The sequence below is a fragment of the Vidua macroura genome, chromosome 6 (genome assembly GCF_024509145.1).
Source record: "Vidua macroura isolate BioBank_ID:100142 chromosome 6, ASM2450914v1, whole genome shotgun sequence".
NCBI classification, from domain to species: domain Eukaryota; kingdom Metazoa; phylum Chordata; class Aves; order Passeriformes; family Viduidae; genus Vidua; species Vidua macroura.
In genome coordinates, this window is record NC_071576.1 from 53,356,514 (window position 1) to 53,379,916 (window position 23,403).

The 23,403-nt window shown below is 36.9% G+C and overlaps 1 protein-coding gene across 2 annotated transcripts in view; it reads right to left on the bottom strand.

Moving 5' to 3' along the window:
• NELL1 (neural EGFL like 1) overlaps nt 1-23,403 on the bottom strand; it is a 290,478-nt gene that overhangs the window by 188,795 nt on the left and 78,280 nt on the right. For both annotated transcript variants that reach the window (XM_053981605.1, XM_053981603.1), the window contains exon 12: nt 15,407-15,535. In XM_053981605.1, the coding sequence (XP_053837580.1) occupies nt 15,407-15,535 (129 nt within the window). The remainder of the gene's footprint in view (nt 1-15,406; nt 15,536-23,403) is intronic.

Sequence of the window (23,403 nt, forward strand, 5' to 3'; positions counted from 1 at the left end):
AGGTAATGAATAAACATCACTCATTCTTTTATGGGGGTAAAAGTGATGAGGGAAACACAGGAAACTTGGTGAGAGGTACTTGCAGTCATCCAATGGAAATGCACAACAGAAACTGTGAAGAACAATAACTGATCATACTCTATCACTTATCCTCATCCTTACATCTCACTACTCACATGTCATTCAAGCCAATGGCTAAATATTAACCATAGAATCATTTAAACAGGGAAAAAACCTTTAAAATCACCGAGTCCAACTGCTGTCTTAGACAACCAATACATAGAGAAATAGTAACCTCAGGCTGACAAGCTCTTGCCTTCCATCAATGCATATGTGGATTTAGAAGGTTTGGGGGGTGGGGGGGGGAAAGGTTGATCAGCTATTTAAAGGACTCTAAAATCTCAATATTTTCCACTTCAGAAAGAATTTTGGTATCCAAATATGAACAGACCAATTATCAAAATGGGTAGGATTATAAAGTTGCAATTTAAAGATGGAGAGTTTTAAAAAGAAGTAATGCATCATCTTATTCTGTAAGGAACGGGTTTGATTTCCAAGAGTTATGACCACTGAAAAATCTTGTCCAAAAATATAATACAGTAATTCTCAGTAATGAAGAGATCCACCTATTGCAGTAGAGTTAGACTAGATCCAAACTTATTTTACTACTTGTATTATTATTGCTACTAATGTTGCGGTGTCCTGTGGTATTACACACAACTGTCAAGCCACAACCTATGGGGGAGGGTCTGGGAAAGGAGCAGGAAGAATTGCTGTCTGCACAAGAGAGTGGTGAGAATACCTGGAGTTTTGCCTACTGGCTGGCTGATGAGCCACCCTCCCTTTACAGGTGGTGCCTGTAAATGGAGGGTGGTAAAAGATGTAATCCTTTCACAGGATTAGTGAAAATAGAGTAAGCTGACAAAATTCCTTCCTGCCCTCGAGCAGGAATATCAAAGAACAGCAAACAGCATCTGATGCTGCTGCACTTACAACATTCCAAACTCAGACTGCCCCCTGTATCTCCAATCAGTTTACCTGATGATGCAGTCTTTCACTCTACAGGACAAAATTCCTCCTACTGCAATGTATGTATTTTTCAAGAAATAACAGTGCCAGCTTTCATGCTAGTTGTAGGATACTTATTCTTATGTCACAATGAGATAATTTCAGTATCATCTCTTTAGGTAACATTCTTTTCCAAGATTGAAACCAAGAAATTGTACTAATAAACCAAAATTTTTCTTCCCAATTTTTTTTCCAACTTATTAATTTGAAAAGAGAATAGACAGCTCATGTTCCCTCTATCCTTAAACCAGATTGAGGATATAAGGCCCCTGTTCCAACTCTCCAGTCTCAGAAGGATGATTTCAGTCTCCTTTTTCTTTTGAAGGGTAAGGAGTTATCACATGCAACAGGAACTCATACAATTTCAAATAAAGAAAATAATTTACTACAAAATCAGTTGGTTTTCCCTCAAGATTTCTGATTTTCTTGTAGTTTCTAATTTTGGCACTTTCTGGCTGTCTCAGGTTTTCTGAGCTTCACCAGTTCTTGAGAATTCTATATGCCTACAGATTCCAGAGGGGTCAGAGTAAGGCTGTGAAGAAAATAAGGGAGAATTTACCTGGTTTAGTAGTAATACTGAAGGAAGAGTTCTCAAGCCAGTCAGTTGAGATTTAATTAAAATACAGGAGAAACTACCAGGGAATGATTTATATTCAAAGGGGATTATGGCTAACACTAAACTGTTTACAAAATCAATGGGAATCCAGCACAAAACAGATATAGCTCAGGGGAATACACATTGATTAGATTCCTGTGTCCAAGATGCAGTCCTCTTTTCCATGTTCCTCATTAATTCATTTCGAGATTTATGTGAATTGCAAAATAGATGTTCCAAGCTGTACCGAGCTCCAGTTATTTATACTGTATTAAATAAGGAAAAAAAAAAAAAAAAACCTCTTATTCATTTGAAATTAAAATTCATTTGTCTCCAAACATTTAATGAGAGAGGATGGTTCAGCTCATGTCCAAATTCATCATCTGCTGCACGTTATGGAATATCCAATAATGCCAATACTAACCAAGAAACAACTGGTACAATCAGTTAGCTCTCAGACTGAGCTGACAATTTCCTGGTGTATCCAAAACACAAACCTAGGTACTCCTGACAACTGAAACAGTGTTTGGTAAAAGCTCTACATCCTCACAATATTCAATGTTCTGTAGCCTTTTATGTAAAATTAGCAAGGTTCTAAAAGGCCCTTGGTGCACTACAGCTCCAATTTTGTCAAGCCTCAGCTGCCCACCAGCCACAAGGCAGGTCATGTTTCAGCCAAATTTGATATTGTCTGTACAGAAAAGTCATCAGATGATAACCACACACAGTGGTGGTGTCAGGCTCTGAATAGATTTTCATAGAAAAGAGCAACTGAAAATTGTGCCTTACATTCTTCCACAAACTGGATGCACTTCAGATTGCCACTGACCTTTCCAACAGCGCTGATTGAGCTAACTAGACTGAAAGTTGGAAAGCAAATAAAGTCACCGAAGGGGCACTGGGTTAAAAATATCTCCAGAACAGAGCAGAAGGCCTGACCTTCAAAGGTTAATGTCACTTGTGCCCAAGTAAATGGAGGAAATGTTTCATGACCAAAACAGTGGTTCTTAAACAGACATTACATAATTCCAGCAAACAAAGTGCTTAACAAAAAAAAAAAAAAAAACCTCACATGCATGAACTGGTGTCTTAAGAGATTGAACCAATTGGTAACATAGATTCCAATTTTCAACAATGATCATCTTCCCACAGGCTTGCCTGGTTTTCCATTTTGTCAGTTAAGCGACAATAGTCCATGTAAGTACTGCAAAATTCCTCTTGCCTCAGAAAGTCACAGTGGAAAACAATGCCCATATTCTAGCCTTAAGGAAGAGCTTTGTGGAGAAAAACTAATCAGAACCATTCCTACTCCTGGAGGCAGGAATGCATCAGCAATAAACTCAGGCTGCCATGGCATCCTCATGTATGCCAGCTAACAACTCGGACCTGTCACTGGGGAGCACTGAATCAACCCTGCACAAAACTGTTTCACTGCCTTATGGATGGGGGACTCAAAAGCTAGGAAACAAAACCCTCAGTGATCTTCTCCTGAGGGAACAGAAAAAGTGGGAATGGCAACAGCTACTCCTTGAACACCCGCCATGATGGCAGGTCTAAGTTCCTGACCTCCTCCCTGGGAAGCAGAAGCACCAGCAGGCACTGAGTCCTGGCAGCAGCACTGGGCAAGCAGAGTGGCCAACCTGCCCCAGGAAACCACCCCAGAGCCAGCCCCAAGGCACACAGGGATTGCTCAGTGCAAACTCTTTGCAAGTGGGATGTTCTCTGTTTTCGCAGAACACAGCAAGTCTTTGAGCTAACACTAACTCACATTCAAATAAGATGTTACTGTGTATTCCTATAATTATCTCAGCACTAATAGCTACCAAGATGTACAGACACAGCCTCTGGTGAAAGCTTGAAGGGAAAATATGAGTCATAAAAATCAGGGAAACAAAATAATAAAACGAAAAAGAGAAGTAAACAATCCTAAAAGACGAGAGACAAAAAGGACTTTGCATTTTTGCATTGTCAATTTTATCGCAATTATTTTCAAGCACTTTCTTAAGCCTGTAAGTGGAGAGAAAATAATATTTTACTATTAAACACAATGATCCCTACAGGGACATGTTATATGCCTCATGCATAGAAGGCATATACAGCTTCAACAAGTGAGTTCAGGACAAGATATAAACAACACAAGATACAAACACTGCAAACATCTTCAAGAAAAGCAATTTAAAAAATTACATTACTATAATGCAATTAGTCAGAAAATATCCATAGCAGGAAGGAAAACTAAGATTCTAATTTAGAAATTAAAATTTTAAAGAAAGTGATAAGGAGAGATACTGAAAAATTTTCTCCTCAACACCCAAAGAGTATTTTGAAATTTACCCTTTAGACATGATGAACAGATACACCAACTGGAAAAATGAGAAGTTATCTTTTTTGGAAAATAACCACTGAATACTAAAACTATTATAAGAGCCAGCAAATCAACAGGAAACTAACATCAATATAAGAATTAACTTTGTAGATGCTGTACATACATTTGTACTGATTTCAATTATTTAAATCAAAGTCTCACTAACGTTTTTTAGAACTCTTTTTACCAGCCTCCAAAAAGATACAGGTACACAGGAGCAGATCATTAAATAGGGGTAGATGTATTAGAAAAATACATTTTTGAGTTATTTTTTTAGAGGCAGCTACCTACTTAAATGAAATTGATTTGTCTGTCAAAAATCTTACAGACTAAGAGGAATTCTCTTTCTAAAAATTAAATATGTACATGAATATTTTATAGACTGTCTGCCCTCACCTGTCAACAACATTTAGAAAATAAAACTGGGAAAAAACCCAACAACTTATTTCTTGCTATGTAAGCAATTTTATTACTTTTCTACATTTACTTTGGCTGATTTTGTGGTATCATTGTGCTATTCCTTGTATAATCCTGCATCCAGTAAACTTCACAATACCCTGGCAAAACAACAAAGGATGCTGCTACCACTATTATCCCAGTTTCCAGGCAGTAAACCAAACCAGACAAACTTGCCCAGATACACAGCACTAAACACAGAGATCTTACACACAACTGGGCCCAGCTTCCTCTTCTCACTAGAATGATGCAAGCGGAAAAAAGCAGCCTCATTTTTAGTTTCAATTAAAACACATCTCCTCATGCAACACAATAAATAATATGTCGTTGTTTTGCTTAAATAAATCAGTAAATGTGTTTCCATAATTGAACTGCATTGAAAAAAAAAAACCCAAGTAAATGAATTTTTATTTGAAAATAAAACTTGATACAAATACATAAAAGCAAAATGTCTATAGATATTAAATTTGTTGGCTAAAATTGTCTAAATATACTAAAATTGTTATATGCTAGTGTAGCTCTGCTACATCTGGATAATGTCAAAAGCTCAATTAATAAATTCTTATATATAATAATTAATAATTCTTAATAAATTCAGAATAGACTGAACTTAATACAGACATAGCCTGTACCATCAGCATACAACTCAGTTCCAAATTATCTGAACAGAAGCCGTAAGGAGAAATGCTGGTCAAAGATAAAAAATATGCATGCTGAAATAGCAAAAAAAAAGCATAGAGAGCAAACCAAATAGCAAAGCCTGAGGTTAGTAATAATGTCTTTTCCAATAATTTCTTAACTTCTGTGCTTTGTTTTTCACATGCACATTAACTTTGGATACCCAGAATCAAATCAGTAAGTCCCTTACTAAATCTTGCAGGGAAAAATGTGTCAGTATAAACTGACATTTGCCATGGGTTTAGAGACTCTTGTACTTTTAGAACCAATTTTGTTTACCTTCTACTGGAAACACAATGCATTCACATAAGGGAAAAGACAATAGCTAATGTTTACTGGAGCAGCCTCCAGCTATGCTATCACCAAGGGCAAAACATAGTTGCTACTAAAAATAATTTTACAAAATATTTTTATATTAAGCCAAATTAGATCTTCCATTTGGTTTTGCTGTATTGCTTGTTGAGGTTTTTTTCTACTGAAGGATAAAATCCTAATTTCCTTCAGTAGTTTTAAAAATAAAAAATCCGTAACAATTGTGGGGAGAAAGGAGTGATTGTTTGGTTTATGGCCCTTTTTGGTTTTCTTCTGCAACTAACTTTAGGTAGAGTAAATCCTTTAAGGTTAATCATACAACAGGTCAACACAGAATATCTGCTAGATGTCCTTTTCTGGATGCAGCAAAGCTGCTGCATTTTGACTTCTATTACTGTACGTCTCCTGGCTCCCCAAAGCCCCCACCTTTCATTTTCACCTTCTCTGTAAAGGTGTCACTCTCCTCATCTGTTACCTTCTCCCAGGACAGGTGCTGTGGCTTCACAGCCAGGCAAAGTGCCACAGTGTCCCCAGGGTCACTGCCCACTGGCTCAGCATCTCCTCAGGAAGCACCAGAGCCTCAGACACACTTGTACCCAAGCAGCTGAAATTGCTTAAAAGCTTTTTTAAAAAAAACTTCTTTGAGACACCATGGCAATGAGAACAGCTCCCGAGGAGTTTAATGCTGTTTTTTTCCCAAGATTCCTAACATCTATACACAAACCTGAACAAAGTGATTTTCTACACTCATTTCACTGCATCTGTTACCTCTGGTCTCTACATTCTCCAGCCTTAGATCAGTGCTCTACATCCTTCACGTGGGTTTCTCCAGCAAATCAGGTTTTTTTCTTATATTCCCAAAATTGAGGAGGGTGGGGGGTGTTCTTTTTAGTCTGTAAGAGATCCTGCTGTAGGACAAGTGCATTTGTTTCCCTCTTCTGACCCACCCATGCCAACATTTAGGCAGCCTCAAAACCAGATCTGTTGCTCTACTATTGCCAGCACAGACTTTGAAGCAAGCAGATGACATAATTTACAACATGCAATTTTACACAGCCAGAATCAAGCCAAATCCAACATGTTATCTCTAAACTGCCTGTGAGAACTTCCATTTGGAAAAGGGAATCCATGCCCCCAGATCATTCTTTAAGAGTAACAGAGAGACAGATTGAGCACCAAATCCACACATCAAGTTTGTTCAAAGTAGCTGAAAAAAATTTTAAGCGCCAACATTTAAAACACATTCTCTTTTTCTCATTTCAAAACATTAAACAATGCAAAATAATTGCCTTCTTTGCAAACCCAAGCGCTGCCAAAGGTAACCACAGAGACTCAACAGCATATAAAATGACCTTCCAGTGCTCTAGATGCAGGTCAAGATGATAGAATAAAAAAAAAAAAAGAACAGGTTGGAAGTTAACTGAAGGTTTTCTATGCCAACTCACTTTTGAACTTCACAGGCCCTTGAGAGAGGTGCAGCTGTCAGACCCCAGGGTGACTAAGGCTAACAACTACAGGCTGTTGTATTGCAATGGGAAAACTCCATTCCCCATATCTACATAAATATACATGGATGTACATGACTTTTTTAACTATTCCAGTTATGCTCCAGACTTTTAAAAAGGTAGAACTTTAACCTTTAGGTTTTAAGAGCTAAGCACACAATTTTTAGCAACTTGTATAAAAATACTGCTAAGTGGCTTCCATCCAGGTCCAAGCAAAACCTCCTCATTATATACAAACATTTCTCAGTATTCTTCAGTCCAGCTCAAACACAAGCGAACTTCTGATCATCACTGGAAGAACAATGCTGATTTTTTTTCTTTCCTTTGCTACCAAACATTTGATGCAAGCACTTGTCTGGTTTAAACCACCAGAATTCCACCACAAATTCCTTCAAATGTTTCCCTTTTTCATTGATGCCAGCAGGAATGTGACATGAGCTATACTGTATCATAATTTGGTAAAAAAAAAAGGATTTTGGAAATATCAGGATCAGTACAAGGGCTTAATGAGTAAAGACCAGCAAAAGCTCTTTCTGCTGACAGGGTGGAGGACATACCCTCCCACACTGATTGCATGGATTTCTCCCTCTTGCACTACTGGAACAGCTATGGGGTAAAGGTGCAGCAGGATGCTCTGCCTGGAGTAGGGGTAGAACAACTGGAACAGTTGTTTACAGAACTGTTTACAGAGCTGTCTGTGGCAGAAGGAGGAGGGGCCTCTTGCTGCTTTTGGTGTTGAATAACACTGAAACCAGCCTGACTCATCAACTCCAGAGTTCAACCTCCTGATAGGGAGGTGAAGATGTGGCAGACCTGGTAAAGTACCTGATAAAGGAACCAACAATGACACCACTGAAAACTGGGGACGCTGGGCTGGCACAGCTGGCCAGGACACACATGACTGATGGTCACTTTATACTATAAAAGCCCAATCCCAGGCTTTAATGACAAGGTCTTCTAACACATCCCCCCTTGGAGTGTGTGCAGAGTCCTCCTTGAGTGGGGACATCCTGCAGGGTGAGCAAAGGAGATGTGGCCACCGTCGTTGGCATGGTATATATAACATCAATCTCTACTGAATAATTGTTTTTAATATAACTTCAACATAATTCCTTTGATATTGCTTCAAAAATAGCAATATCATTATTATACTATACTAGTGAATTATACTATACTAGTAGTCACAGCTGCTTTTACTGTGTAGTAAATATAATTCTGATTAACATCTTTTAGTCTTTTAGCACTATCATTATAAATAATTTATTTTTATATAAATATATCTGGTTTGCCTTCCTTAACCCTGTGGAACAAAGATATATTAAGGTTCAATTACACCTACCAAATCCTTTGGACTTAAACCTCTAGCCAAGCCTGGTGCTAAGCCTGGATCTAGCTGCACCCAGTCTCCTCTCTGAGAAGGAGTTTAGAAAGCAAGGGGGCCCTTTCTGCACCTCCTCACTAAACAGGAGCCATTCTCTGATAAACCTTGTCTGAAGCTCTCTGCACACAATGAAGGGCCATTACAGTGAAAAAGATAATTATACTGACACTGAAGGAACATGCAGTAGCATTTTTTTTCTCTACTGGTCAGCTTTTAAGTCAGATTCTACTATGATTAGTAGCCAACAATATGGCACTGGATTTTTATTAACGCATCTATCAAATTATATCCTGTACAATTCAGGAGAGTGCAACTCTAACATCTCAGAACATTTATAGATTTGGGGACACAAGATCCCCAATCTCTTCATGTGAACAAAAATTTCAACATCTTCAGAGCAGGATTTTCACTGCCATCCTGAAGGGGTGAGGATTTTTTTTTTTCCTTTAATAGCAATGATTACAATTTGTTCAAATGTGAGTTACTAACACAAGAACTGACAGTTGCAAGCCTGAATTCCTTGGGAGCCATAATTATTTATGACACTTTATTACAACAACACCAAAACATATGGTTACCTTATTAGAAATTAGAATTTATTTTCATATAAATCTCAGCATGACATTACACCAAAAGAACTAAAGTTACTCCAGGGGATGGCAAGTAATTCCACTTTCCAGGTTTCTGTAGCTGGAATATGATTTTAAACTAATTAACTTGTAAATATAAAAGCAGCTTTGATAACAGAAATATTCTATCCAGCACCATATAAGGCACATACATCACCTTCCAAAAAACTCTTGAATCTTCTTAGGATAAAAATTTTAGTATTTTCCTTGAAATCTTTCTATCCACTGGCAAGAATATAATCTCTGCCTTGAATTTGCCACCATCCAATGAACTTGAGAGGCAAAGGGTCTATTTTGGTTTTAATTTAGTCTCCTCCACTAGCAGCTCATAGCACAAGGAATTTGCAGTCTCACTTATTCGAGTCCATATAACCACAAAGGCAGGACAACAACTGACAAGTGCTTGCCTTTGGATTATGTTATAAAAGATGATTTTGAGTTCATGTGATGGTTAAGGGTATAATTTTAAATAAAGTCTCTCTCTATGGAAACAGTAGGCAGGACAAACATATTATTTGTATTATACCACCAGGAGAAATTACTTTCACTGATAAATATGATAATTTACATAGTAGAAGTTTAAATTTGACACTGTTAGGTAATTGAAATCTTAAAAAGTAGGGTAACAAGTGTCTTTCAAAGAAAACTTTTTAAAAAGCAACCTGGCATCAAGTTACATGTTTATAAAAGGCATGCGGAGGGGTGGTTTGGGGGTTTTGGCATTGAAGGGGTGGTTTTGGGTTTTGCTATGAAAACCCCCATGAGGACTTTGTTCCAACTGAACCGCTGCCATTAATGTTGTCTTTGAGACAGAGATGATGATTTGACTGTAATATTTTCAGATTCTTCTCCTGCCCTCCCCTTTTCTATGGATTCTGCATAGAGAAAAAAAAAATCAGTGCATTTACCATCAATATTTGTCCCAACTCCTGAACTTCATGAAATCACCTTAAATGTGTACAGTTCTGTATGCGTATCTGTATCCTCACACCTCTGCACAGAATGTAAGTTTATCACAGCACACAGAACAACATCTACAGGAAGCAGACATCTTGTGATGCAGGTTTTCTGAGAGTAAAGCAAGCAGAAGGATTATCATTAAAAGCTGACCCAGAAGTCAATTCAATGGACCCCATCCAAAACCACAGCTATACATCACTGCCACACAGAAGGTTTATATGGTACCACATAATGTTAATGTCACCTCCCAAGCCACAGTGCAGTGAAATTAGAACAGCTGCAGTGAAATCACTACAGAGGATGTGGGGAAAACTCAACAAAATTCACCTTATTTTACAGAGCAAGAAAAACACCAGCTGTGAAAACTCAGTGGATTACTGGCCGACTTCTACTCTGAGGGCCATATGCAGGACTGGGTTTATTCTTTTTCAGTTCAAATGGCTTGAGAAAAGTTCTGCACACTGAACAGTTATTTATGTGCAGAATGCGATGAGTCAAAGGATTAAATATTAGAGGTAAGCTTTATGAAGCTCTCTCATCTTCAAAACTGTAACAGAAGCCCCCTTTTATGATTAAAGGTTTTTTGTTCCACTATGTTTTGCAACAGAAGTAAACTTTTTTTTTTTCTCACTAAAGCATGCTGATTATTATGTCTTTGCATTTGGAACTAAATCATTAATCTAAAAAGGTTAATTTTTCCTGATTTCTGCAATAATGGGGAAAAAACCCCATCTTCTTCTGTGTGTTGTCATTTTTTTCCTAAGTGACTTTCAGAAAAGAAACATTTTCTGACAAAACCTACACTAATGTACCTTCAGAACAGATATTTTCAATATATTTACGTATCTATCTTTCTGTAAAGGATTTCCTGACTACATGTGGTATCAAGTTCAAAGGAAAAGAAAGTAAAAGCAATAAAGGCCACTGTAAGTGTCTGGAATGTACTTGAAAATTACAAGGAAATTAAATATGGTTTTATTTTTACAATAGCTAGCAACAAAGTCCTGAGATTTCAAGCACACCAGGCAGACATTCTGCCAGGCCCCCATGCTGCATGCTTGGATCCATGCTCAGTGGAAAATGAACACTCAGTTTTCTCCCTAAGCTTTCATTCGTCTTTATTTCATCTTCCCAAAATCTGCCAAGCCCAGTAAAATTATCATAACTCTTCCTTAGAGCACAAAGTAGGCAGATTTTCTGAATTTGGCTAGCATTTCAGAGCTTATGTGACGTTTTTTTGAAATGAGCAATAATTTGTTAACAACAGATTAAATAACACTTTTGGAGCACAGAAGGGAAAGAGCAACTGAGTCATGTTCCTTCTGAAAGTCACATGTGCTTCTGGAGCATTCCATCAAGTTCACAAATTGCATACATTTTCAAAAGTGTTAAGATTTCATTCATCACTCTTTAGGCTGATGTAACAGCACAAAGATGAGGAGGGTCAGGTCATACAAGATTCATCCTAGAGAGCATAATTAGGTACAGAGGGAAAGAATACAATATAGTCATAAAATGAGAATATTCATCTTGCAGGTCCACTTTAGTGAATGGATCTTTTCTTATATGACACCTGTTACCACAGACCATTCTCTGATGACATTGGCTGAGCACATGCTGTGTAACATGACAAGACACCTTATAGTATGCCAATGTACCCCTTCTATGAGATGCTTCTTGGGGGCATAAAGGACGGCTAAGGTTAATACTGATTTTTTTGTTCCATGCACTCTTGTCAGTGAGAAGAAGCATGCATTTGTCCTGTGCTATCTATCCCACTTCAGGTTTTAGCAGTACTCACAATGGATCAGATCTCAACAGCACCAAAGTAAAAATCACCTTTGTACCAACATAACTTTGCAGGTAGAAAGGGGCTGTAAATGTTTCAAGCAAAGAAGGTAATAAAGAATGAGGAGATTAAATGTGGCAGAGAAATACTATTCTTTTCCCCTTCACTGTGAAATATACAGCAGAAATTCTTCTCAAAAGAGATGGCCCTTTGCCTGTTATCTAAAAAGCAAGCATCAGCATGCTAGCTAGCAACAACCCTGGCTTCCAGCTGATGAGGCTTGATTTTCCTTTGTCATCTCTGAACTTCAGACTCCCACGTGCTGACCCTTTCCTGTCTCTTAGTTCGTAGTACTGTCCTATTATTTGCAAATTAGTCACAGACTGCAGAGTTTTTCAGCTCTGAAGAAGTACATGGAAGTATAAGTATTTGCAGGTCTGCTGAACACATCACACAACACATCTGGAACAATCAGCATCAGACAGACTCAAACAGATTCCCGATTTTGGTCCTGGTTCTGCCACAAACTGCTGCCCACGTGGCACTAACACACATGCAACTTCCTGTGCTCAGCACAGGTATCCATCTGTCCTGTCCTGAGAAGCCAGAGCTGCAAGAGTGTACACACTGCTGCAGCTGCAATGTTTGAGTCCTGCAGGCCTTGGACTTGGCTAGCTCACCTGCATGAGTCCCAGGATTTATCCATGCCTATGTGACAAAGGGACACTGGTTCAACACTTGTGCCTAAGTATCCACAGCTATAGGTAAACCTCAGACCACACGATTAATAGAAATGTTTCTACACATCTCTTAACAAAAGACCAATGCTGTAATTATGTCTTATATGCAAGACAAGCAGTCAAATGTCAGAAAAACAGAAAAAGCCCAACTTTTCTGTTTTTAAGTAAAATATATTGCTTTTATATAACACAGAGAATCTCCACTTATCTCCTTCATTCATCACAAGCTTCATTTACTTGTTTGCTTTCAGAAACTGTCTTCCCTCAATACATCTGTTATTTCAGAAATGGAATGCATATAGTGAGTGGTTATCTTATACATACATCTTGACATAAGAAGCTTCTAAGTACTTGAAAAGTAGTTGCTGAGAATGAATAGTGAAAGCCTCTCAGGTTTTTATTATTTATTTTACAAATTTGTTGATGCCAATTCTCCGATAAAAGTTAGAATCTTTTTAAATTCTTTTTTTCACTGTATTGCTAATGTGACTATGCAAAGTTAAAATAGAGACAAATGCTTATCAAAAAGCTGAGCAGACTCAAACACAATACTTCAGAGATCTTACAAAATGAAAATGATGCTGAACTCCAGCAGGATAAAACTGCGAGTAAGAACAAGCAGAAATAACAGTGAAATCCTATGTAAGGTAAAATAATACTATACATCACAATTCACATGCACAACTACTTCAAGTACACTGGAAGAGATGAGAAATCTGGAAAGCTCCGAGTTAATGCTCTGGAGCACTCTAAGCTAAGGTTCCACTTACCAGCACGTATCATGAGTTTGAAATAATTTAAACTTCCATCCCAAAGGAAACAGTAATCTTACATATATAGAGTTTAAAGGCTTAGCAAAGTCAAAGACAAATTCAGAGCTACAGCTGAGCATGAGATCATCCTTGCTTCCACATGTGTTTTGTATGTTTAGTATTTGTTGCTCAGGTGTTTTGAGTATTTAATCCTTACACACAAATACAAAACAGTAAAAGAAAATCCATATTATTTCAACCTCCTGCTAAACTGTACCTACAGACATGTGCCTTTGCTCTCATTTGTTTAAATCACAGCTTCACCATGCATTTGAGACTATTGTACAGCCAACTATGAAATGATTCTATTTAGCAGATTAAACATGTAGATGAGAGGAATGAGGTTAGAGAGGCATAAAAAGAAATTCTGCAGAAAGCTATTCTGAGGAGTAGAAGGAAGCACTTCACAGGGCTGAAAGAAGTCATCTCTTGGCTAATCAATTTGTCAGTCTGTAGCTCCCTTGCTCAAGAGCCTCTTTCCTGTGTTACCTCCAGAGAACTACACTCTTTCTAGCAAATATATAATTTCATAAAATGCAGAAAGCAACACTCTCCTCTATCCCACAGTCTCTGGCAGCAAAAGCAGCTGCTTGTTCTGCTGTCTTATGTTTCACTCACACACACAGAAGTCAGGGATTTAATTTGCCCTTCCAAAAATGTATGCAACACAGACCCAGGTATGTTGCAATTCCTGCTAAGTTATTTTAAAAAGCTCTTTTTTCCACCATCATTACCACTAATGTACTGCCAGTATCACCAAAATCACTTGGGTCAGGATGTTTAAATTTTTTCCACAGAAGAAAAAAGGGACAGTCTAGGTAAATAGAAATACTAAGCACTGTAATTATTTAAAACAGCAAAAAAGAACCCAGCTAATACTGGCTTATGTATCATAGCTGATAACAGCCTGTCCTCTGATGTCCAAGAAGTCCTTGTAGTACATAAAAAGGAGTTGTTCAGTTTTTTGTAAAAAAAAGTTTCTCTCTATACACTCTGCTGCCTACCTTTAAGAACACATGTGGGAACTGTTTTTCCCGTCATTGAAAGCGAATATAACGGACCATTCAAATTAATGTTTGTAGAGAAATTACTAAATACCATAAGACTTAAAGCTGCAGTTTACTGAACATATTTATAAACTGCTATTTCAAGCCATCCTGTTCACTTGTATACACTAAAAAGCCCTTTTATGAATGCAAGATCATTTAAGTACAATCCACACTTCTTTTTTTATTCTTTCGTCCTTAGTCTTCAGTATTTCAATTCTTAAGCTATATTTTAACAGCTTGTCAAAAATGCCATCCCCTTCCATCACCAGAACTATTACAAAAATAATCTAGGGAAATATTTTTTACAGAGCAGTTCAAAAACTTCCTGTGATGGTCAAAAAATAAAATATTGCAGCCTGACATACAAGAGTATTAAAAAAACCCAACCCACAATGCAAAGGCAGGAAGGAATGTGGTACACATTGAATCATCAATTTATTTTTTAAGAAGTACATCACAGCTATGAATAACAAGCTCTAGAAAACACTAAGAAACAAAAAGGAGAGCAATTCCCCACTGCATTCATTCCTGTGATGGCATAACACATGAACAGAACTACCTCTGCTACAATCTTCTCGGAAATAGGTCTCTTATGTATCACAGCAAAACCATTTCAGTAAAGTACCTGTCCCACAGAAGTACTTCAGGAAGGACTACAGGTCATCATTTTTATATCTGAGCCACAGTACTCCTTCACACTTACTGTTCTCACAAATGCCTGCACAATTCCCACTTCCTACATTAATGCATCTTATAAAGACACTGTTCTCTAAAGAACATTTTAGAAGGTAGATGCTGTTGTCTGAAAAAAAGTGCTTTAAAATTTGTCATGATAGCATGACCATGGTGTGCAAAGACACAACTGCAACAATGGAATACGCCCACAGACAGGGTGGCCCAGCACCACTTGTAGCCTTCAACTCCTATTTATGAACACAAAAAGGGTCCCTGTGATATTCACACCATGAAACTGAACTTTGCAATGAAATTCACTCATATACCATTTATTTCATACTATGTTTTTGAGTAAGTTGTTCAGGGAATGGGTCGTCGAATATTTTGTTTACCTTCACAATATGCGGAGTCTCCTTGGACAGAGAGATAACCATTCTTGCATTCACAAGTAGCTTTTGTGTTCCAGTTTTTGCACTCTGAGTTTTCACCACACCTGTGCCCCTCCGCACAGAAGTTATGGCCTAAAATACAAGGAACATGGAACAGGCTTTAAAAACATGTTTAGTTCAGATTTTCAGGTATTTACATTGACTGCATCACTCAAAAACTTACACATTTTACATTCCAAATTCTCTCTATAAAAGTAGTTGGTGCACACAGACTTTTTGGATTTCTCCATCAATTCATTCTCAGAAAAAAACATTTTCTTTGAAAATATATCTGTATGATTAGTTTTTTTCAGGAAAAAAGACAATTCCAAAGCAGGAAGCAATGACAATTCTTTACTGTTCTACTGAACCAATGTAGCATTAAGTGCCTGATTGTCAGGAAGTGCAATGCTAATAAAATAACTTACATCAAAAGGACAATGAAGGGTAATATAAGAAAAAAAGCCCTCAAAATTCTCTTATTATACTTTTAGTAGACCAAAATGAGACACTGCACAAAACTGTAGCAGTAGTCAAAGCAACCTCATACACTGCCTTGTAATTCTGTCATCAAAAACCAGCTCAATTGTTTCTACAGTTTATAATTATTCCATGCATCATGTTCTATCGAGGACAATTTTTATTAATCTCTCCTTTTTCCTTCACACAAATTCTCAGTAGTTTCTTTGTGAACAGTTTCTTTTATTCCGTACAGTCATTTCTAGAAATAGGATGAATTTCCCCACCTCCTTCTATACAGCTACAAGTGGCTGAAATTCTTTCTTTCTGATTTTCAGTATTTCTCAGAGACATGTCAACATCTTTCTCTGCTTAAGTCTAAAGTGTAAGTAATTGTAACTTCATCTCTAAAGGCACTCCACCAGAGTTAAGAAATAACTTAGAGAATTTGACAATAGGATTTTTTTTCCTCCCTCCACTGATGTATGTTTTATGGATTTTCTCTATTAATATCCAAGAGACCATTTCTATTTGTCTGAGATATATAAGCAGTCATTTTGGTAAATCCTATTTTGTATCCATTTTCTGTCCTGGAAGGAGGAAAAGCAGAAACCCACACATACCATCATCTATTGATATTCCAGCTTGTGCTTGTCTGAATACCAGAACAGTTTCTGCCAGTTCTGCCCAGTCATAAAGGAGCAAATTAAAAGTTCTCATTCATTGATCATAAACTTCCTAACACCCCCTAAAAACAGCTAAGAAAAACACAACCTGGACTTCTAACATTTAAATGCCAGATACAGGTCTCTATTTGTATCTCTTGCTTTGATATCATATTTTAATGCATTTTTACACACACACTTTAGTTGTCTACTAATTTAGCACTCAGGTTGTGCCAGCTTAGTGCACTCCAGACTTATGTGTCTGGTCATCTACTGTTGAGTTCTGAGGTAATTTTTTAAAAATGTTAATGCTTGTTAAGTGTCAACATCCAATTCTACACTTAAACTTCAAATTCATTTTCTTAACAGCCAAGGTATCTTCCTTGTGCTCAGCTGGCTCCTTCTTTCATTGTAATCCAGCTTGAGAAAAAGAACCAATTCCCTTAATGAAAACTTCAGTTATCCCTTCTGGTCTTTACTTATTTCACAGTCTGGTAAAAACAACTCAAGTATTCCAGATCCAGCCTTGTCAAGCTGAGGTACATTTTAGACTGGTAAAACGGGGTGCCAATACACTTCCTTTAGCCATTTATTGCAATCATAGTATTTGACTTCTCATTTTTGCCTTTATAATTGAAACTGAACACTGGAACCCATCTCCTCAAACTTACCCATTCAGCATCTGATTTATGCTCCCCACACAGATTTACTATTCTACTGGCATTCCAGATAACATCCAAGAGACAATAAGTTTTATAATATTTTCTTTGTTACTGTTTCCCCTAAGACTATGACATCCTAGTCTGTTTCCTGCTTCTTTAGAATAATAATTCTCCTTTGAGCTCATACACAGTATGAGCTTGATTTGATTATTATTGGGTCAGAACCTCTGTAACATAGCAGTGTATTGAGCTAGGCAGTATGAAAAGATCACATGGATTGTTACTCTGTCTCAGGGTATTTGGTTTATATTTAGTTCTATTTCCTTCTCATCCAAACCTGTAAAAAACATTTCATCTTTCTCAGCATGTTTTAATTACAAGAGTGCTGGTACAACTTTCTGCAACAAAAATTCTATGTTTTCAGGCTCTTTTTATCCCAGTGAGTCAACATTTTACCTTATGATCAGCTCATGACAAATTTAAGACAATTAGCCAAGTTGATGGCTTCTCAGAGTTAACTCTAATCACAAGTCCCAGGTCCCAGATCAACCACTCTAACAGCACTTTTTCCCAAGCACAAGCCAGTGATTAATTTTCACATCACAGCCCTGTGAATCCTTCATTGTTTATTTGCCACCTCTGGAACCTATCTGTAGATATGATGGCTACCCTACCTATCCATTTTTTGGCACTAGAGCTGTCACCTGTTTTTAAAAAAATCTCTGGAAAAATCTGCATTGCTTTTGTTTCCTTTATCAACTCGAATATGAGCAGTCTCCATCTAGAATCACGTTTTCAAGCTTGAAAGCTATTAAAAGAGCATCACATTTTAAAAAATCTAAATAATTCTTTTAATATATATTTTATATTTAAATAATAGTTTTCATAATTTTAATAATTAATTTCAATAATTAATTTTTAAAATTAAGTTTTAAAAGTAACTCCAGTTCTGTAACTTGAGAAAATAAAGGCTCTAAAGGACATTCCATTTTTCTCCTGTCATTAGGAATACACAATCACAGAACATCCACTACACCTCTACACTGTCTTGGCACTTATTATTATAAAAGACCTGTGAAACACTGTTTCCTATCTGTTAAAACTGCTGTCTAGAAGTGACTCCACTTCACTTTCCAATAGCATTTCAGCAAACTTGTTCAATACCTCTGTAAGTGGACAGCGGAAGCCATTCCTGCTAAGAGTACATATGGCGCTACAACATTTTATGTTACCAAGCTTTTACAAAACAACTGTAATTTAAGGTTAGCCAGCAGGAAAAAAATGTATTTGAGAGAACAGAAGAGCAAAGGTTCACTGTGCCGCTGTCAGAAAAAGTACACCATTGCTTGGATCAGAGGTTTTTCCAGAGATACTTTTTTTTTTTTCAGTAAAAATGCAAAATTAGCACAAAAAGAGCCAAAAGATGCATATCAAGGAAGTGTGGTTCTTGTATTTCTTAGACATTGATCCAAATTCTCCCCAGCACGAGTTTTAGAACCAAATATCTGATTTTTATTAATTCTTTGGTGTGAAATGGCTCATAGGATTCCTTAAAAATACCTACAGAGATGCCAAAACCACTTGCTGATACTGCAATGGGATCCCTAAATCTCACATGGGTGGGAGAGAGCAGAGGGCATGCATCTCCATTGCTCAGCCAAAATAACAATTCATTCAGAATATTCAGCAAAGTCGTATCTGAGACAGTCAGCTCCTCTCTAAATATAAGAATGGCTTAAAATAGAATCATCACAGCAAGCAGGCAATTGGAGACGACTTAACAAAACCACAGAAAATCTTAAACAGTTCTGATAATCTTAACTAATTTCAGGCCAGTACAGATGACACGGCAAGTATGAATTAAAATTACAGATTAACGCATTCAGAACAGATGCCAGAAACCATCTTCCCTGTGCATACACACACAATCATAAATGTGCACAACAGCCCTCCAAAGTCATTCAAAACACAATTATATGCTACCAGGGGAAATAAATATTGAAGAGTGTGTTTAGATTTTTGATGGGCCTGGTGACCTCTCTTCGTTCCCCAAACATTTCTGATAACATTACTCTCTTCCTACATCAAGGCTGCTGAAATTTTTGCTCCATCTTTTCCTTAAGAAATACAAGTTTCTTTCTACTCCTTCATTCTGACTATAGAATGACCATTAATAAATGTACTAAGACAATTAGGAAAAGAACCAGACACATCCTAGCAGCCATAAAACTATCACTTCTGCAGCATCAGGAACTGCACAACTGGATAAGCCTTAGTGGCCCCAAGTCAGATATCTCAAATTAAAAATTTATTCCATTTTGGGACACCTGAACATTGCTCTCATTTTTCCAAGCAATGTCTTCCAATTCGTGGTTCCCAGAACCTGCTTTTGCAGAGCAGCACACTAAGCTGTTCCCTGCTGTCATCCAGTTTTTTACATACCTAACTTATTTGGTAATTGTGCTTAATTACTGATTGTAAAATGCAAGAACTCATTCAAGACTACAGCTACAATCAATACATTTTAGACCCATATCTCTTCCTACTTTGTTTATGGTCAACACTGATGTGCCTCTCCTTGTTTCCTTGTAACTTCTGTACGGTTTTCTACATTTCTTACAATAGCCTTAGCTGTTCACATCAAAAACTGTAAAACCCTTGTTCTCTTGCTCTTCAAGGTATCCTCCATTTCACTATTTTATATTAAGAAATCTCTAAATGTGAAAAAAAAAAACCCTGTCATAATGCTTTTCTGTTAAAACACCATCAATGTTCAAAAATCCAAGGTAGTTTCAATCTCAAAATCTTTTCTACTTTTCCAAGTTAGGACTTAACCCCACAGTTACAAAATAAATATGTAAGGTAAATCTGAAGGTGAAGTCATGGAAGAGTGTTAAAATTTGCCTTACCAATTATGTCTTTCCATGATCTCAATCAGTTTTTAATGAGTCATGTGCAAAGCAGCACTTTGAACAGCAGCTTTTACACCCCCAGAGACTGTGGTCACAGAACTCAGTGGTCTGACATAAAACAGCAACTTCATACATTCTGTCAAGCTGCTCTATGAATGCAGAGCTTATTACACGTTGCTTATCTGTGTGCAATAGAATAATGGTAACTAGACAGGCTAACAAGCTTAAAAAAATTTCTTCTTTTTCAGATACAAAGCTCTTCTAAATCCTAAGTAGTGCTACAACTATGTTTAGAAATAAATTAATTCATATTTATCATCTGACATTAAATCTTAATAAATCTAAAACCTTGAAATAACTCCTACCTCACAGCAATAAATGGGAAAAATTCCATTTCTGAAGAGCCAAATCGCAGTTTCACAGCCAGGCAGGAAGAGATGAGAAACATGCACAACTGAAGAGCCTTCTCGCCCTCTAACTGGAAAACTAAAAACCTTCCCAAAACAAAACAAAGCAGCACAAAGAAAGGTGGCAGAAGCCCCAATTATAGAATTAAATTTTAGAATTAAATGCTGCTCCCTGCTGTAAAATGTCCGCTTCACCTCATCAAGAAGATTCTCCCTTTCCTCCTAACGAGTGTCAGCAGGCAATCTAAATCCATCAATCCCACCATACTACAGGACAGCAAATAATTATTTTCTCTAGAAACAAAACCACTCTCACTATTTCATTATTTCATCACACTCTTTCTTTTAAGAAGAGCTCATCTGAAGTTGCTAAGGCTGTTAAGGCTATTTTTACGTATTTAAAATTGTGAGCATAACAACATAAAAATTCTCTCATGAACTTTTGAATTATTTGAATCACTCATGCAAAAGAGAAAAAAAAATCCACTCTTTCAAAATTATACACTGTCTTTGGCAAGGAGAAAAACAGCTAAAGGGAACAATAAAACACTTTCATGACACTATTTTTTGTATTAGTTTTGTCCCTGGGCTATAAAAAAATGTAGCAGGCATGCTGTAAGAAAAATGATTGATTCTCAAAAGTAGCAAAAAATGTATTTTGTGACACGATTCTTTGTGAAACTTGAAAATTAACTAAATTTTCTGTAAGTCTAAAAGACAGTTTAATAACACCACATTGTCCTGCTGGAAAGTATAAAGTGGCCACATAGTTTAAGCAGACATTTATATTAAAGCACGGAGATAAAAGGAAAAACTGGATATACTCTACGTAACAGCCAAGGACAGATCCCATATACAGATGTGGTGAGGTCCATTTATGCATTCAGTACATGAAATCACAAAAATAAACTGTCATTTTAAAGCAGAGCTCTTCCATACTACTCTCACCTTGCTGTACACCTCACACAACCACTTCCCTGAAATCTAGAAATTGCTTCTTAGCAGTATACTATTACCTTCTGCTATACTATAAACTCATGGGGCAAGCCTGAAGAAGAGCAGGCATTATTTGCTGTCCTTATTTTTCCTACCATTTACAAACAATAATGACTATCTAGGAAACCCACCAGCTCTGTACACAACAGTATTCAACTCTTCTTTGCTGACTCATAATTTCCGTCTCCATAAACACCACAGATTTATGTTTTACCCTGCATAACCTATGGCACTCATCTATTATTGTGGTAAGTACTACAGAGATTGCTGTGGAGGGTACAGTCTCATACCACAGCATCATGAAGACTTTGTATTTCTGTGTTTTTCTTTCCTTCTGCTGATCCCCTCATATTTATCCTTTCATTAAATGGAAATTCCTTTGCTGCAGCTAGAAAAGCACAAGATGCAAACCTGTCACCCTTGCCCAATTCAGCAAATATATTCTATAATTCTACAGAACTTGAAATTCAGTAGAAGTCTTCTGTTTCTACAACTACAAATACTAAAAACACACATACTGCTATAAAGCCCAGAACCTGGCAGTCACTAACACACACTGATAAACTTAACACAGAAATAATATTCTTATTTAACATTGCTAGTAAATGCTTGTTAAATATCCTGTTGAATAACTTAAGGCTTAGCTAAGGACTAATGCAACAAATTAACTGCATCATCATACATACAATGTGAAATTTGCATATGATGTGCAAATGATCCGTGTGGCCTTACAACAAATAATTTTGCTTATTCAGGACAGCAGTTATTACAATATGTCTTCCTTATTACTTTGGCTTGGAGAAAAACAAGCTGAATATAGTCTCTGAAAGAAGTCAGTTTTGCAAACAAGAGAAGCAATCTATCCTTTCCCAGTAAAGGATATGCTGGCACAGGACAGGATCAGAAACTGTGGCCTGCTTGCCATAACAGAGAGCACCTGTTTACTTGATAAAACCCATACCAAATAAGGAATTCTTAATAAATATCCATTTTTAACAACAGCACACGATAAAATTATATACTACTACTTTGGGGTGCATGCAACCAAAGCGAAGTGTCAAGCAGCATATATTCTACTTCAAGATATAAAAAGAAACTTATGAGTGCTAATTTGAATTTATGCCTTTGTAAAGTTGACAAAATTAATCATATCTTTAGGCATCATTTTCAAAAGAATTTTAAAAAGCCATGATGAAATACAAAAAGAGGAGGTACTGGTTTAGCAGTCAGCTAAAGCAGAACTTAAAGTTTAATGTGTCAAATTGAAAGCATTATGTGCCAGAATTCCTGGGAAGGGAAAAACAATTTCTTCCCTTGCTTCTAGAGATCATCACATAAATATACATATTCATCTTATATTATAAATAATGAAGGCAGTTTGGGAATGAGTATCTAAAAAAAGGACCTATCACTAACAATAATATGGAAGTGAATAATTATGGAACTTATCTTCCATCAACTTTGAAGCTTTCATATTTCTAATCCTATTCATAATGAATACATTCTTTTTCAGTACTGCACTACATCAAACTGGGCCATCTGTTAAGAAGTATCATTAAGACATTGAGCCCTCTGAGGGACAGAGAAGCAACATTTACTGCTTGCTTAAATAGTTGCAGATGTTTCTAGAAACTACTAAAAAAATTAATGTGTATATTCTTAGACCATGACCCAACAGGGAGAGTCTCAAACATGCTAGTCCCTGCAACCACATGCATGTGTTTTTAAGTTCAAGGCCTAAGTAAATATTTAACCATGCATATTTACTAATTAAAATTTACTGGCAGAGGGAGAAGTTCGGAGCCCCTTCATTGCCATCTGCAATGGCACTGGAGGAATTTATACGCAGGCAAGACAAAT